Source organism: Leptonychotes weddellii, chromosome 11 (assembly GCF_054177405.1).
Source record: "Leptonychotes weddellii isolate Sample4059 chromosome 11, ASM5417740v2, whole genome shotgun sequence".
Classification (NCBI taxonomy): Eukaryota; Metazoa; Chordata; class Mammalia; order Carnivora; family Phocidae; genus Leptonychotes; species Leptonychotes weddellii.
The window spans coordinates 41,038,195-41,055,044 of record NC_138379.1 but is presented as its reverse complement, the minus strand read 5'-3'; the positions used below and the strand labels follow the sequence as shown (position 1 = coordinate 41,055,044).

General features: G+C 44.3%; 1 protein-coding gene and 1 non-coding gene across 2 annotated transcripts; both read right to left on the bottom strand.

Annotated features, from left to right (window-relative positions):
- Positions 1 to 5,388: 5,388 nt before the first annotated feature.
- Positions 5,389 to 16,611, bottom strand: EIF4G2 (eukaryotic translation initiation factor 4 gamma 2; the record flags this gene model as incomplete). The annotated part of the gene is made up of 22 exons (XM_006728522.3): positions 5,389 to 6,218; positions 6,950 to 7,071; positions 7,147 to 7,358; positions 7,479 to 7,683; positions 8,020 to 8,278; positions 8,369 to 8,584; positions 8,673 to 8,777; positions 8,921 to 9,046; positions 9,583 to 9,696; positions 10,043 to 10,203; positions 10,312 to 10,453; positions 10,740 to 10,838; positions 10,924 to 11,007; positions 11,201 to 11,311; positions 11,679 to 11,830; positions 11,915 to 11,981; positions 12,069 to 12,200; positions 13,176 to 13,278; positions 13,845 to 13,985; positions 14,635 to 14,700; positions 15,012 to 15,076; positions 16,468 to 16,611. Coding segments are annotated over 22 exons (2,892 nt in total), but the record flags the coding sequence as incomplete, so codon positions are not given.
- On the bottom strand, positions 9,393 to 9,530 carry LOC115936736 (small nucleolar RNA SNORD97). Its single transcript, XR_004072132.1, has one exon. It is a non-coding gene; the product is annotated as a small nucleolar RNA SNORD97 (small nucleolar RNA).
- Positions 16,612 to 16,850: the final 239 nt, after the last annotated feature.

Sequence of the window (16,850 nt, the reverse complement as noted above, 5' to 3'; positions counted from 1 at the left end):
GGAACTTTTGTTCCCTGCAAGCTTTCCGTACAGCTTTGGAGGACGAGAGTGAAAATGGCGGCCTCCCAATCTCCCTCCCCAGAGGAGACAAGAACTCGGGGCCCCGCTCCTACTGTGCCCCCAGAGAAAAGCAGTCACTCACTCCCGTCTCCCTGGTCTCTGGCCGCACTCTGTGCTCACCCGGCCTGTGACTGAGCATTTCTATCTCTGGCACCCGACCCTGTGTGGAGTCTCCAAACCCAGCAGATCCCTGTGGTGCACTCCCGTGCCGCTCCTCCCAGGGGAGGAAGGGGGGTATCCCCGGATCTGCCACTTGTTGGGTCCCTGCTGGAGGAGCAGTGGCCCGACTGTGCCGCGGATCATGGTTTATGACAACCCCCAGCTGAGAGCCCGTGCCTCAGCTCCGTCTCTGCAGCCGGCTTCCCCGCTCCGATACCTGGGAGATCTGCTGCACTCAGGCACCCCTGGTCTTTCTGTGACCCCGAGGGTCCTGAGACCACAGTGTCCCGCGAGGGCTCCACCCCCCGCTTAGCCACTGGAGCGACATCCCTCAGCAGGGCCAACTTCTAAAAGTTCCGATTTTGTGCTCTGCTGCTCTATCACTTGCCAGAAGTGGCCGACGGAGGCCCCCTTCCCCGCTGTCTATTCTCCCAAATATCGCCTCGGATTCACTCCTCCGCACGTCCTACCTTCCAGAAAGTGGTCGCTTTTCTGTTCAGAGAGTTGCTGCTATTCTTTTCTTCGATCTCCTGTTGAGTTCATAGGTGTTCAGAATGGTTTGATCCCTATCCAGCTGAATTCCTGGGACCAGACAAAATCCAGGTCTCCTACTCCTCCGCCATCTTGCTCCTCCAGTCTCAAATGATTATCATTATTAATAAATAATACTAGCAAGCCTCCAAAGGCCGCCCATCCCACTTAGAATAAAAGCCGCAGTCCTCACTGTGTCTGGCTAGTTCCCGTGCCCCCAGCCTCTCTCCAGCCTCAGCCCCTGCTCTCTGCTCAGCTGCACTGGCTCCCTCATTGGTCCTCAGACGCCCCTTGTGTGTTTCCATCTCAGGGCCCTTGGCTTTGCTTCCCCTGTGCCTGGAAGGTTCTTCCTCCAGATACCTGCATAATTCACTCTCTCATTTTATATAGATCTTTGCTGCAGGGTCACTTGCATATAAGGCCTTCCCTGAATGCCCTATTTCAGTGAGCATTCACATCACTCCCTCGTACTCTGTTTTATTTCTCTATGTGTAGCACTTCCTAATGGATCCTACACATTTGTTTCTTCTCTCTCTCCTATTGGCCAGAATGTGTGCTCCATAAGAAGCCTTTGCCTCATTCACTGTCACATCCTTAGCACTGGAGTAGTGCCCAACATGTAGTTGGTTCTCTATAAATACTTCTGAAATGAATGGACCTGTAGAGTAATCCCATACCTGTCGAACACGGTTTTTCATTACCTGTCTGGTTCCTCGCAACGACCCTAGGAGGAGGCCAAACCAAGGATGATTTCATAGATAAGGCAGATGAAGCCCAGAGAGGTGAAGCAATTGGCCTAAGCTCATGGGACTAATTACTTGGGAAGCTGAGATTCCCAAGTAATTAGAGTCACAGACCAAACCAGGCTCTGAGTCCCATGCAGGCATGAGCAGCCCTCGAGGATTCACTGCTTATCAGTCACACTGTTGCATCGTCTGCAGTGGACAGGGGGACTGACCCAAAGCCAGTTCTCACTCTCCGCTACCCCCTTGATGAACATGTCCAGTAGGTTTGGTCCTTTCTCTTGGGATGTTCTAGACAAGTACCCTTGTATCCTCCTCCAGGGCGGGATGGAGTGTCTTCTCCTGGGAGCCCAGCAGAGAGCACCATGGAGACAGGAAGCCCGATCCTGGCTCTGTCCCGTCCTCCTGGACTAACCCCAGGTGAGGTGGGGTGGGAGGACAGTCTGTGGGTCTGGGCAGCCTGTGTGGCCTCTGGGTCCTCTTTCAGCTCCTCTCTGCTCTGTGCTCAGATGTCTCCTTGACCAGAGCCCGGCGCTTCCTTGGAGGACACCCCTTGGAAGGCTGTCTCTAAATGCATTGAGGTGAGGGAGCTTTGGACGTCCCTGTCCTCCTGGCCCCGCTGCAGAGCTGGTACCTGATGCAGCTGTGCACCACCACCTCCAGCAGCAGACGAAAGATGTCCCCTCACTCAGGAGTGTTGGTGGGCTCTGCCTCTGGGGCAGAGGAGAAGGGAGATGGGGGCTCCGTGGAGCCAGGAGGAAGGTGAAGTCGGGTTCCCCGCCTCTGCCTGGAGAGCCCTCCCTCAAATGCTCGTCAGGAGAGTGACTCTTTCTTGAAGTTCCAGCAAGTTTCCTCCTCTCAGCTGAGGAGGCCCATCACCTGCCCACGGCGACAGGGTCCACACTCCTGGCCATCTCCCCCGCCGGACCGTGGGCGCTTCCGGGGTGGAGATGGGGGGTCTTACTCCTGCTGTGTCCTGGCCCCTAGCACAAGGCCGGTGGGGCTAAGGTGCTCACTTCTGAATGTCTGAAGGAATAAATCAATGTGGGGAGCTGAGTGCTTTGTGATTGGAGTGGCAGCAGATCTGGTACAGAATGGTACAGTTACCATGCTGTAGGGTATCAACTATAGTCACTTCTTCCTAGAGTTGCCATGAAGTCAGTGAGCTTAAGTTCAAGAGCAGACTCTTACACAGGAATCTATCTGGATCCTGACCCCAAGTTTGTAGTTTGTGTTAAGAGTTGCATCATCATCATTTTTTTTTTTTGGCTGTCCTAAATTATTAGGTAAGAATTCTACAAACATTATTTATATCAGCAGTCATGGTGGAGCTGGGGAGTATCGTGTCTTCGTGCCCCACAGTGAGAACCACCAATAGTGTGGTGAGACTTGTGACCCTTTCCAAGGCCATGGCTCTTGTGGCCTGCAGACGTCCACCCTTGTACCTCCCTGTGCTTGTGGACTGGTTCGGTGATCCACTGGGTGTCAGGATTTCCTCTGATAGCTTTATGGAATGGATCAATGAGTATAACTTCAAAGCATTTGTACATGGAATCTTAGCCAACCCAGCAAGAATTCAGGACTCTGAGAGCTGCACAGGGGCATCGAGCTCACTCCTCTGGCAAGACTGAAGGCTTTGGGCCGACTTCACCTGGTTAGCACCACAATGGACAGGCTTGCCTTGTAATTGGACCTTCTTCCTCCTGCCCCAGTTACAGAAAACTCAGGTTCCACAAAACCTGGATTCATTGTTGCATTCCATCTGTTTATTGGTACTTGTGTCCAGCACAGTGCTAAGCCCTGGGGAAAGGAACGAACAAGAGACACTCCCTCAGGCTCCGGGAGCTCTTCTCAGCACCGTGGAAAGGCAGGCAGTAAGCAGGTGGTCACAATGCAGCAGTGTTAAGTGCTAGATGGGGAGGGGCAGTAGAGGCCTCATAACGGACGACCGTTTTTGGCTCTCTACTCCAGTTCCCTTCCAGAGTTCTTCCCTCCTACATGTCCGTCTTCACGGGAGGCCGGGCCTGCCCGACACAGCAGAGCCCAGGTGGCCAGATCCATGCTCTGCTCCAGTAAACAAAAACAGCCAAGAGTGAACACACGATCCAAGCCCAGTCGGTTGTGGGCTTCTCTCTGGAGCCCTGAACCTGGCCCTAGTGTCCCTGGGAAAGTCAGATGCTGGCACAGGCTCTGGGGTTGGATGGATGCTCACCAACACTGCTCTAGCAAGAGTTCTGTGGTTCAGCCAACCCAGCTTCCCTTCATCCCCCTTCATTTCTAAGCCTGGTTCTCTGGGCTTCCTTTGCATCCCTTAAGTGGGATGCCAATAAATTCCCTTTCTAGCCTGTCCAGCAACCACGAGCTTGATTGGTACAAACTCCTCAATCTTGGCAGAGAAAGGCCAACTTTCCAAATGTGGGATATTTATGCTAATGCCTGAAGGGATGAGTAAGAAGCTAGATGGATGGAGAGCTGGGAACAGTAAAGGAGAACAAGGACGCTCACAGGCCCACAAACAGGAGATGGAAAGAAAAAAAAATGTAAAGGGGCAAACAGCAGGTAACTGCCTTGTTAAATTAAGGAATTTGTATTTTCTTGAGGAAAACTTGGGGCCACTAAAGGGCAGAGGAAGGACCAGAGTTTTACAACAGTGATGGTAAGAAAGTGGAAGGATAGCAAGATGAACTAGAGGGTGACCCTTAAGTCAATTGCAATACTTCAGGCTTAAGACAGTGGGGCCTAGACTGGGCAGTGCAGTGGAGATGGGGTTGAAGTCAAGGGTTTCAGACAGTGATCATGGAAGATGGACAGAATGTGGGAACCGGTTGGGAAATGTCCAGTTGTTGGATGCATCTGGATGACCTGGGAAGGTTTGGACTCTTCAGCATGTAGATGGAACTGGAGCTCTCTAGGAGTTGAGCAGAACAGTAACCTGCATGCTGCAGGCTAGAAGAGCCTTAAGAAGCCTGAAGGCAAAGAAATAACCAACTGTTGAATGCTTTTGATAGGTCAGTTAAGACTGAGAAATGCCCCTTGGGATTTATCTGCAGATTGGCAGCTCAGGATGGAAGCAGCTCTTCTGAGGTGGAAGCTACTGAGAAGGTAAAGCATGAATTTACGTGTATTAAAATGCCTCCTCATGCCTCTTGCTAGGGACATTTGTATTACCTTTAGTAATTGTGGCCTTGGCCCCGTTTTCAAAAAAAAAAAATCAGGAATGAAACAAATCTTGCCTAAGATCACACTGCTCTGAAGTAGTAAGGATGAATGTGGTCCTAGAACTCAAGTCTTGAGTTCTTCTACTTCCATGTCCAGATCCTGCCACGTAGGACAAGTTCATTAATTTGTGATTTGGTTCAATAAATATGCTTACGGTGCATAGGTACTGTTCTAGGTGCCGGGGAAACAGCAGCGAACAAAAAAATTTCTATCTCCTCACATGCTGGAGTCAGATATAAATATGCAGTAAGTCACAATAATGGTGGACATGGCGAATGTAAAAAGGGTAAGAGGTATAGCAAGGATGTGTTCAGTTACATTTTTCAATAGAGTAGACAGGCCCTAATTAACCTGACATTTTCTAGCTACGGGGTGGTGAGGAGAAGAATGCATGGCACATCCCAGGACGCAGGAGCAGAATGAGCAAGGGCAAAAGTTGCAAGAAATTGATCAGGTCAAGAGGATGAGGACAGGAGGGCCGACTAGATCAGATGTAGGGCAGTGTAGACCAAGGCTAGTGTTTTGACTTAGAAATGTTACCAAGTTTTTTGCTACACATCTAAATTCATGAGACTTACCTCTGATTTTTTGTCTCGCCATGAAAGTTCCCAAGTCTTCAAATCTAAGCTGGTGGTAGTCTTCATAAATTTGTGGCTGCTAAAGTCACACACAACTCTTATCAAGTATCACAATGTTTATTGATAGATACAAGTATATAAAATCAGGGCATGAACATGACTTGATAAATTAAGTAGACTTAATTTCAATACTATAATAAGAGGGACCAATTCAAATTCTCACCATTTGTTTCACACCCACAAAACCACTTCAAGGGCATTAACGATCTCTCAAAACTGATCAGTTTTGTGCAAGTAAACCATGTTTCTTTTAAAAAGACTTGTGCACTTGCCCAGGCTCAAGGATATTAAAATCTAGCACATAAAGCCCATTACTAGAGGTAGAAATACAGGCAATATACTATTACGGCAACAACCATCAATTACAGTTAAGAATTTTTCTGTAACAACCAAATGGATAATCAAATATTGCAACAACTCAAGTATTACTGAGCAAAGTGCATTTCTACAGTATTCAGTGTTGCTATTCAGTTTTCTAACTTAAAACAGCCTATGATAACTGGCAGCAAAGAAGGTCCTTGCAATAGACTGCCTCTGCTTGAGAACTTAGGATGTAATTATTGCATGCTGCTAATATACTATCTAAACATTAAAGATACTCCTAAAATATTTGATGGTAGACTATGATTAAGACATTACACTACAAAAAAACCTTATGCAGAAGGAAATCCTAACTGACGTGCTTCTGCTTTAAATATTGTGAAAACATTACAGCGGAATGAATTTTCGCAGTGGTTAGGTCAGATGCAGTTACGTCATAGCAACAGTATGTTTTGCACAATTTAAGGCTTTGGCTGGTTCTTTAGTCAGCTTCTTCCTCGGACTCCTCTTCTTCAGCAGTTTCTAGCCAGGTTAGCCACTGATTCACCTGTAAATGTGTCATTCCACAAAATTAAGCCACACTTAGAGAAGTCAGAAAAACTCAAACCAATAGTTTTGATTTAGCACCGAGCTAGCAAACATACCAAAGAAGAAAAGTTTTAGGTAGTGTATCTTTTAAGATTGCTAAAGCCTTCAGAACATACTGCTAGTATTACTTGTCTACTGGCTAGAAGTTATTTTAAAAAGGTGTGGAGATGTTGTATCTGGGAAGCAGTACACAGCCAGTGAGCTTGGATGTCATTCTGGGACACTACTTCCAACTACTTCCAGTTCATTTTCGTGCAGGACAGGGGCTCGTCCCAAAACTACGATAGGTGGGGGTATAGCTCAGTGGTAGAGCATGTGACTGCAAAACTACGATAGGTTTAGCAGGGCTGGGGGTGGAGAAAGTCCTAGAAGTAGATTTCCAGTCCCACCCCAGAATTGCTCAATCAGAGTCCCCAAGAACAGGGCTTCACAGATGCTCCTCACAAAAAGACACCGTGGAGACCAGTGTTTCTCAAAGGCTGCTCCCCTGGAAAACCACAGACCCTTCCATAAGCTAACATAGGCAGTTAGCACAATGAGGTAAAGCCATGAAGTGATGAAAGGCTTCAAACAGTGCAGAAGGAGAGGTACATATAAAACTCATGAAGAGCCTTTAAAACAAATATAGGATGCAAAATACCAAGTAAATTGAAAAAGGCAGACTAAAATGCCTCTAACAAAAAGATTTACCTGGAACAAAGCCTTGCCTTTCCCAGGAAACTCTTGGGTTATATCTTCTTTCCAAGCCAAGAAAGCTTCTTCTTCAATAATTTCCATGTCATAAAAGTGAACAAAAAAGCGGAGTAACATGCCTACAAGACAACATGCAATGCCATCATCTAGTGTGCTGTTGGGAGACGTGGCCCCCACTCCAGCCCCGTACTCACCTTTGGGGAAGTTGCTGTGGTAGCAGTGCACCTGCAGAGCATACAGGGCACTGACTTGCAGATCAACGTGATCATGAAGGAATTTCTGCATTACTGGCTTGAAAGAAAGCAGCAGTTGTTTTTCCTGCTCTAACTGTTCTTTGGAAGGAGCAGAGGAAGAATCTGTCTCATCACTGGGTGGGTTTACTTCACTAGAAATATACTGTAAGAAGCTGCAAAGAAAGATCTTGTTAGAAGCCAAAAGCAAAATTTTCCAGCTCAAGAAAGACAATTCTTAGTCCCTAAAGACTTTTTTCTAGTCAATAAAGCATTAACTCTGGAGTTTATCTTACCTAGTCATTAAGATGTTCACAAATCCTTTATCTACATGAAGTTTGGGGGAGATGTTATCTTTAATCCATTTATATATGGTTTGAGGGGATGGATCCAACTTTATTTGCTTTAACAGTTCCTTCTCCAATTTGAGAAGTGGGAATAAGAAACTCAGTCCCTTTCCTTCCAAAATCTCCAACATGCGGTCCTTATTCTGATCAATTTCTGAAGAGACAAAAGCCATCTCCATCATCAGGTAGTTCATTTTAGCCAGTTGGCCTGTCTAGAGAACAGCTTCATAAATTATTTCCCACATGTAGGAGATTAATGTAAAAGAATAAAGAACCCAGCAAAGGAAACAGTATTTGGATCAAAGGAAAAGCCATTAAATCATAATCACTTTTTATAAAAGGTGCCATCTAGCCTGTGGTAATGCTTATCACTATCTGGACAGGATGATCAATACAGTGTGATGATTTATATAAATCCACTCAAGGTACTAAAGACTCTCTAGACTTACTATTCAAAACAAAAACAAAAAAATCCCCAGCATTCTCTTACCTGGGAGCATTTTCTGCATATTGACCTTGCTTTGTTGAAAAAGTTCTGTTAACCATTCTCGATCTTGTAATTTAGCTAATTGCTGAAGACAAAGTAAGAAGAGAGGAAAATGGGTGCCACTTTCCAGTGGTTGAGCTAGTTCTGAAATGCTCACCAGCTCTGAAATGATGGCACGAGCTGCAAACTGTGCTAAATAGGATTTCACCAAGGGGATGTCAACCTCCAGTTTGGGGCACTGGTCCAATACATTCAGGAAAGCCTTAGGAGGAATACATAATAACATAGTCAGTTTATCAGTTCTCAAATATGAATGCAAAAGAGTCCTCACAGAATCAGACAAGCGTTGTACCTGCATAAAGTTGTCACTCGTGGCTATCCCCTCCTGTTTGAGCAAACTGATCAAAGAACTTGCTTTTTCTTTATCTTCATCACTTCTATCTAGTGACAGGATAATTACTTTGCTTAACATCTCAGGAAGAAAGTGTTTAGGAGCCCTCATTTCTCGGACACCACTGACAGCTTCATTTGCATTCCCACTATTCAGATATTCAGTCACAACAGTTTCCTGAAAAGAACATAATCCAAGTATCTTTAGTGTTTTCCTATCTCAGATACATTCCATGAATTAGACTACGTGATTATTTGAAACTTACAGTTAGTTTAAGTAGTTCTTCCTTTGATGGTGGTGGCTTTTTACTGGTCTTAGCAGGCTTTTCCTGGATAAGTGGTGGATTAGTTTTGAGACCAAGCTGAGGTGTCTAAAAAAACCAAAAAACACAAAAAACAGGTATGAATGTTTAAAAAACAAAAACACACTCATGAAGTTACAGGGAAGACACCAAAAAAAAAATCTTCAGAAAGTACTCTATCAGAAGAAAATGTTGTCATATTGCAGTCATACCTGTCCCAGAGGCGGTGTTTGAGTGCGTGGTGGTTGTGCACTAGGAGGAATCATAGTTATCTGGGGCTGAAGCTTTGGCACTTGATTTTTATTCATTAGGAACGACTGAGCAGGCCTCAGACTAATCTAGAATTGAAAACAAAACAAATCGACAACACGCAATTGGCAAACATTAGATCCAACATCCTACAATTAATTCAGCATATACAAACATCCTAGAACCTAAGGCAGAAATTTTGAGTACTGATGGCTGAAAAAGTTGCTCCATGTTAACGTAACTTCAGGCAAGAAAACTAAAGATCTGATCCACACAAAAATAAGATACTGTTTAACAAATCTTATATTTGTACTAGAATTCTCCTAGGAGAAGCATCACTAAGATATTAAAAATCAGAAAATTAGTTTACAGGAAAATCACAATCCAAGTCTTGACAACCATTTTCTTTGCTCTAACTGAAGACTTTTAAGAGACTTGCCCTCATATCTCATAATCTTCGCTCATAGGACGCTGGACATCAAAGAAAGAAAAGTAGTACAGAAAAGAAAGAAGGTGAAGAACTCCAGCATTAAGTCCTCTTAATAACGCGTCTTATTTATAATCATCGGGCAATCAATTTCGGATTTGACAAACTTTGGTAGATAAGTAACACAGGCAAATGTACCTCATCTGCATTAAGCTGTCCTTTCTTAGAAAACCGAGGTGGCATATCCTTCGACTGTCCTTGCAGCTGGGATAAGAGTCCCTGACTCTGGTTATGGTAGAGCTGGCTTAGCCCCTATTTTAGAAAGGGAGAAAGAAAGTCTAGATAAAAAGGGGTCCACAAATTATGGTAATCAAGTACCAAAGGGATGAGCCAAGCCATAGGTAAAAGTTTAAACTGAATTTGCCCAGAGGAAGTAAAAGATGAAACAAGGGAAGAACAAAAATCTAGCCTGTCAAATAAAGTGCTGTGATTTTACCAATCATAAAAGTATCTTACCCAGTTTTAAGAAACTGTCATAGATAATAAATTTGGTTTAGGAAAACAACCCTAAAATATTTTCATTTTTAAAAAAGCAAACAGTAAATCACATACATTACTGTTAATACTTGTTACCTAACCATTCTCAATGTTTTCTTACCTGGCTTTTCATGAACTTGCCTCCCATCTCTCCAAACTGCGATTGTGTGGGAGGCATGATGTGTCCCCCATGGCCATTGAAGAGTTGATTCGAACGATGACGCCCCATGGTGGGTGAAAATCTATCCTGGATAACTCCTGGACCAGTACCAATTCCGCTACCTTAAAATACATATCGACGAACAAACAACTCTTTACAACTCTGCTACTATTAAAATGTTGAAGTGTTTTTGTTTTTTTTTAATTGAAACCAGTTTCAGTCACGATCACCTGGCATTTGTCCAAACATATCAGCAAGTCCTCCAAGTGGGTCCCTATCCATTTTCATCCTGGGTGGCATGAACGGTCCCTCCAGAAAGAAGTCACTTCTCATCCCTTGAGCCATAGGAGCAGGAATAAACACTCCTAGATCCTTTAAAAATAAAGTGAATAAACACCTGATTCTAGACACTATTTCACATAAAACTAAAATCCTTGTAACTGAGAAAAACAACTTCTAGGCTACTAAAGTGCTAATTATGTAACTTCTATATATAACTTCTTCCCATAACATTACACAAGAAACTAAAAACATTAAGCTCCACCAGAGTAAGGAGTCTCAAATAAATGTTAATAGGATCCTTGCAGTTTCATAAACTTAAAAACCACTCAATTAAAAAAAAAAATTTAACAAAACAAAAAAACCATCAGCATCTTACTTTTACTGCATCTTGACGGATTTGATTGATCGTCTTTGGTCCATTGTCAAGAAAAGCCTTGCGAGGAACCCAGTGGTGTTCTCGCAACTCTACGGTATCCTTTAATTTCAAAACAGTTTTAGTAAGTTTTAATATTCCCAAAGAGAAAAAAATCGGCTTATCAACATATTTAAACCAGTTTTACCTGCAGCAGGAAACGAATCCTTGCTGGCAATTCCTTACTTAACATCAAGGAGCACATTCGGGCAAAGTACTGATCCATTAAGGACTAATAAAACAGAAAAATACCTAATGAGAAAAAAGTGCTATGGCAAATGAATACTATCATTTAAGTATGTTAAGACTTCTCGGTTTATAATCAAGAATGGGACAATCCCCTGTATCACAAAAACAAATCATTTCATTTAAATAAAATTAAGACAAGCTACTTATAACACCACTTTTGTCAGCAACACACATACCTTAGCTCGTTCATGGTCTAATCTAGGTCCCACTGTCCTCATTATCTGACAGAGGCACTCCAAATCCTCTCCCATATCTTTGAGTTGGACTCTCTTCTTCTTTTCCAAAAGCTACCAAAGAAATAAATGCCACAGATTGACAAAAATCTTACTTGGTTTATAGTTTTTAACACTTCTCCTTATGTTTGCACTGATAGCACACTCATCATACACAGTACCAAGTACAGTACTATTTGGTCTGTATAGAAGAAATCCTTCCAAATTACGCAATTTTAACAGAGGTAGGTAATTCTATCTGTACTTTACAAAACACACCGCATACTTTAAGTACCTATTTATAACATTTAAATAAGTTCTGCTAGTCATTTGAAGTATTTAACGTGCCTACCAACATTCTCCAATGGCACAAAGCAATTATAATGGGACTTTCCCCCAAATGATGATGTACCAAACGACTGATCTAAATTCCCATACTTACTGTTTTGATGCACTTATGAAGGATAGATTCATGAATAAGATCAAGCTTTCCAAGTTCTCCAATGAATTTGATGTTCCCCAACATCTTGATCTTAGCAATGGCTCTCTGTTCCTCCTCCTCGGGGAGGAGGGGATTTTCACGCTTATCATAGACTGAAAATAAACAAAAAAAAGTCAACTTTCAGAATAAAGTTGAAAATACACAGTACTATGTAAGTATCAAATATAAACTCTCACCATCAACATTTCTGGTTCGGTTTTCAAATTCATCTTGTAATTTGGAAATTAGGAGGCGTCTGAATGTCTACAGGAAACAAAGACATTTGGCAGGTTTTGTTAATGAAATCTTTCAAATCAATTTTAAAATAAGCAAGCGAACACCACCACTTACTGTGCTTTGCTTCTGTCCTGGTTGACCCTCTGCTGCTGGGCCATCAAAGTTTGGTGCATCTTCTGCCAATCGCAGACATAGCTGAGCATACAGTGAGCTATACTTTGGCTCTTCTAGGGCTTTGTCCACAATCTACAGAAAATAGGCATGTTTTAAACTAAACACGACAACTTTTTGAAAGAACCCCTGCTTTAACTTAATACTTCCTTGCAAGTCTTAAGGATCTTTACATCTTGTGGTAACTTTCTGACAAAATCTAGGCCTCATCTACCTTGTAAAATGATTAGCACACAGCCTGGAAAAATACAAGCACTTATATATTAGCTCGAAAATGGTACCAAAAAAGTCCAACTGTACAGATCTCATACGAGTAACACCCTACCACCAAGAGCTGAAAAGATCTTGGATATTGAAGCTATAAACAGATACTGGAATCTTACTATCAACTATCCTACGAATCCTTTCTAAGACCAAAATAGGCTTTCCACAGAAAGAAAAACAACCCCCCCCCCCCAAAACCTGAATAGCTGTGCTTAGCCCGTCTTAACTCTCCAAACATAATATGAACATGTATTTTTGAACAGAGGACCACCACACTTGCAGTAAGCACTCTGTAACGTATCCAATTATCAAATCACTATGTTGTACATCTGAAACTAAGGTTAACATTTTATTTATTTATTTATTTATTTAAGATTTTATTTATTTATTTGAGACAGAGAGAATGAGAGAGAGAGAGCACATGAGAGGGGGGAGGGTCAGAGGGAGAAGCAGGCTCCCCGCCGAGCAGGGAGCCCGATGCGGGACTCGATCCAGGGACTCCAGGATCATGACCTGAGCCGAAGGCAGCCGCCCAACCAACTGAGCCACCCAGGCGCCCTAAGGTTAACATTTTATGTCTATACTTCAATATAAAAATAAACATTCACCTCTCAAATCTGATGCTATTAAAAGTTGGTAGTTCTTTAAAATCAACAACACAATTCAAAAATACATGTATCTAGTTCACACTTGAGCTTTAAGCAACAGTGCAAGTGTACCAAAAAACCCCCCTTGGGTTTGTTAACTATTTTACTCTCTTCTCAGTTAAGCCAACTTTTAACTTACCAGCAGTATGACCCCTTTAAGGATGAGTTTAGACTCTACACCCACATTGAGGAGCTCAAGGCATAGCTTGTCAAACTTTTCAGGAGTAAGCTTATTTAGTATGCTGGGGAGAAAGGAATCACACTGAAGTGTCAGGCAATACACAAAGAATTAGAATTGAAAAACAACTTTTTAAGTTATGTTCATTTTTTTCTTCCATCACTGAGTATCTAAGACCTATCTTCTTACCCATCTAGCCGAAATTATGTTAAAAAAAACCTCACTATTATTTAGATCATATCTGTACTTGCTGGGGGTTCCCAGCTGTTTGACAAATCTTTCTCACGATCTCAAAACCCAGAGAACAAGAATCTCCTTATTATCAAGACTAAAATCCAGGAACTAAGACCATTATGTTCCATGCTTCAGTGGGTTACACACCAGGCATAGGAAACAGGACAGAAGGTTTGTGGATTTTAACCCAATGACTGCATGCAACTCTTAAGCCTCAAGATACCTATATGCTGCTGTCTTCAATTTAAGATAAAACTGCCAACACTGGCATTCATTAAAATATACACTTTGGACATGAACACTGCCTTCTGGATAATATAGCACATACACAAGAAAAACACAGCCAACTCATTCCCCCTCCTTTTAGTAAAAGACAAAACCGATCTATAAACTTACCCTCTTACTTTCCTGAAGATTGCATCATGTCGTTCTTTTTCATTTGCGGAGTTGTTTGCTGCGGAGTTGTCATCTCGTCTAGTGCTTCGTGCAGGAATCCATTTCTGAGCGTTTTGCCCTGGGGTTTTCCCCAGGAACTCGCTAGTAAAAATTAAGATATATAATTAAACTTTAATTTAAATGTAAACCCTAGCACTGTGACATATCAAATGTCATACCGATCAGACATCTTTCTAAATAGAAAGTTTACATTTTTTCAACTTCCCTTACAACTAAGCAACTCACAATCAGTGCTTCTCAAATGGTGTGCATCAGAATCACCTGAAGGGCTTGTTAAAACAGACTGCCGGGCCCACCCCCAGTTTGTTTTACTGGAGCCGGGAAAGGGCCAGATATTTTGCATTTTTAACAAACTCCCAGATGATGCCAATGCTGCTGCTCCAAGAGCCACACCTTAAGAACATCTTCTAATGTCCTATGACCATGTTGCATGCATACTACTTTACTACCAATCAGTATGGATAACTGCTAATAATTTCTGATTTCAGAAATTACATTACTAAAAATAATCCAAAGAGTTAAGAGAATAAAATAGTCTGAGAGCCCTAATTCAGTGATTTACCAAAAGAACAATCAAGAGCTGATATTCTAATAAGGATATGTAGCAGAAACCATGCCTGGTAGGATTAGGATTCCTGATATCTATTGCTGTATGTACTCTTATGCGGGAGAAAGACTATTAATCTAAATCTGTTTTATAAAGCTCATTGTTACTACACACTTACTATACCTGTTGCCAGCAGTCTTGGGATAGTGCTGAGGTGCACCCCTACTTCCTCCTCCGCCCGAAGAAGCACTATTAAAAAAAAAAACAAAAAAAACTATGCCAATTGTCTCACCTAAAAGAGCTAATGAGTCTCTTTAATTATTCTGTATTTCAGAAATTACACCACAGATGAAGACTGAACTTGGGCCTAATGGAAATGACATTTATCCTCCAGATGGCAAACAGAAGATAATGAAAATTTAAGAACTTAAAAAAAAGTAAATGGCATTATTATACATTAAATCTGCAGCACATTAAGTCAGAATTATTTGGCGTGGTAATTATTTTAATCTTGTGATTAACCTCTTCATAACAACTGCCAAAAATAAATCTACACATACCTGAAACGAGAAGCACCCCCTTCTGCGATCGCACTCTCCACTTTGGCGGCTTGACAACGAAGAATCTTCAAAAGAATAATATTAATGGATGGGGTGGGGAGGGAAGAGGTTGGGAGAAATGAAAAACCTAGAATGAGAAAGAGTACCAAAATTAGACACTGCTAATATACCAATCTGTAAACCTTCCTTCAATTATAATTTATCTTATTTTAGATCCTGGCACTGCAGTTGATTGAACTTTCACTGCACTGCAGATAGATCTAAGACTAAAACTGAATGCACTCAAACACAAATGGACAGATTTTATTCTGTTTAGCCACCTGGAAATTCCCTTTATGTTCAAAGATGCGAAGAGCCTTCGCAGAAACAGAACATCCCGCCTGCGAACAAACCTTCTGAAAGAGCCACTTTCTTGAGAACTGAGCACTGAGATCATTAACACAAAATCTAACTCCATCAACACGACCACATTATGTGGGAAATGTCCTAAGCTTTCACTGCCTCGACGAGCCCAGCGGACTAGATAAGGAATAACTAAAGGCTGTTGGGTTTTCTTCACTGTCCATTCTTTCAACACCCCCGCACAGAGTGCATCCGGGAAGATGCGAGAGGGACTTGGGTGTACAGTGGCTGGCACTCGGCAGGCGGAAGACACGGGCAACAACATGGCAGCAGGAACCTCCGCCCATTTTTCCCCTTCCTGGGAACAAAAGAGCAGTGGATTCCTCCCACCCAGGCTAGAGTTAGGGAAGTGCTTCCGACAGCCTCCCCGCGAAGCCGCTGGGGGCAAGCCTCGGCGGGGAGGAGCGCAGGCCGCCCCCGCCGGCCCAGCGCCCCGCTCTTTGTTCTCCAGGCAGGAAGGCGGCCTCCTTCCCACCCGCCGCCTCCAAGCGGACCCCCTCCTTCCCCATAAATCCCCGAGGGACTGACAGCCGCCTCTCCGTTCCCTTCCCAGCTGACAAAAGGACGCAAATTCTCTCCTCTCCCCTCTCCTGTCCCAGGCGGGGCCCGCTCCCCGCCGGCACTGGGGCCTCAACATACCGCCTCCCCGCCGGGAGGCCGGGCTCCGGGACTCCTGCGCCTCGGCTGGTCCCGCGCCAACGGCCGGGCCCTCCCCGCCAGCCGGCACGTCGCTCCCCGCTGCGGCACGCGCAGCCCCGCCACGCTCTCCCCCCGTCCAAGCACACCAGCGCCTCGGCCCGCCCGGACCCCGGCCACCGACACCCACGATGACGGCTGGAGGCCGCCACGGCTGCCGGTTTCCTTCTACTCCATCAGCAACGCGAAAGGAGAACAAAGGTGAAGAGTTTCTAGGTGCCTGAAGAGCGGAAAAAAAGCTAACAAGGGTCGCCCCGCCCGTCTCCGCCTGCGGCCGCCATTTTGTACCGCTCGAGAAGAAGCGGCCAGGGGACGGCGGCCATTTTAGAGCGCTCTACTCGGCGGCGGCTCCACTCACCTTCACCGAGAACTCAGCAGCTGCCGCCGCAGCTGCCTCCTCAGGATCCGGTCCTCGGGGGCAGGGAAGGGAGGGGAAAGGGGAACGGAAAACAAAAAAGGGGGAGGGAAGGGGGAGGAAGGAGTCGGAACCGCTTGGAAACGCTCAGTTCAGAGGAGTCGCTGCTGCAGCCACCACCCGGTACTCGCCGCCACCTCCATAGAGCTCCGACTCGCTGCTGGCGCTGAGGCGTGTCTGAAGCTGAACTTATCACTCTGGGGCAGCCGAACCCACCAGAGCCGCCCCGAATGGCTCCTTCGCCGCCCAATCAGCCGCCGGACTTCAGCTTGCCACCAATCCGCGCAGAGCGGCGGGGAGGAGCCACAGGGCCAAGCTCGGTTGCG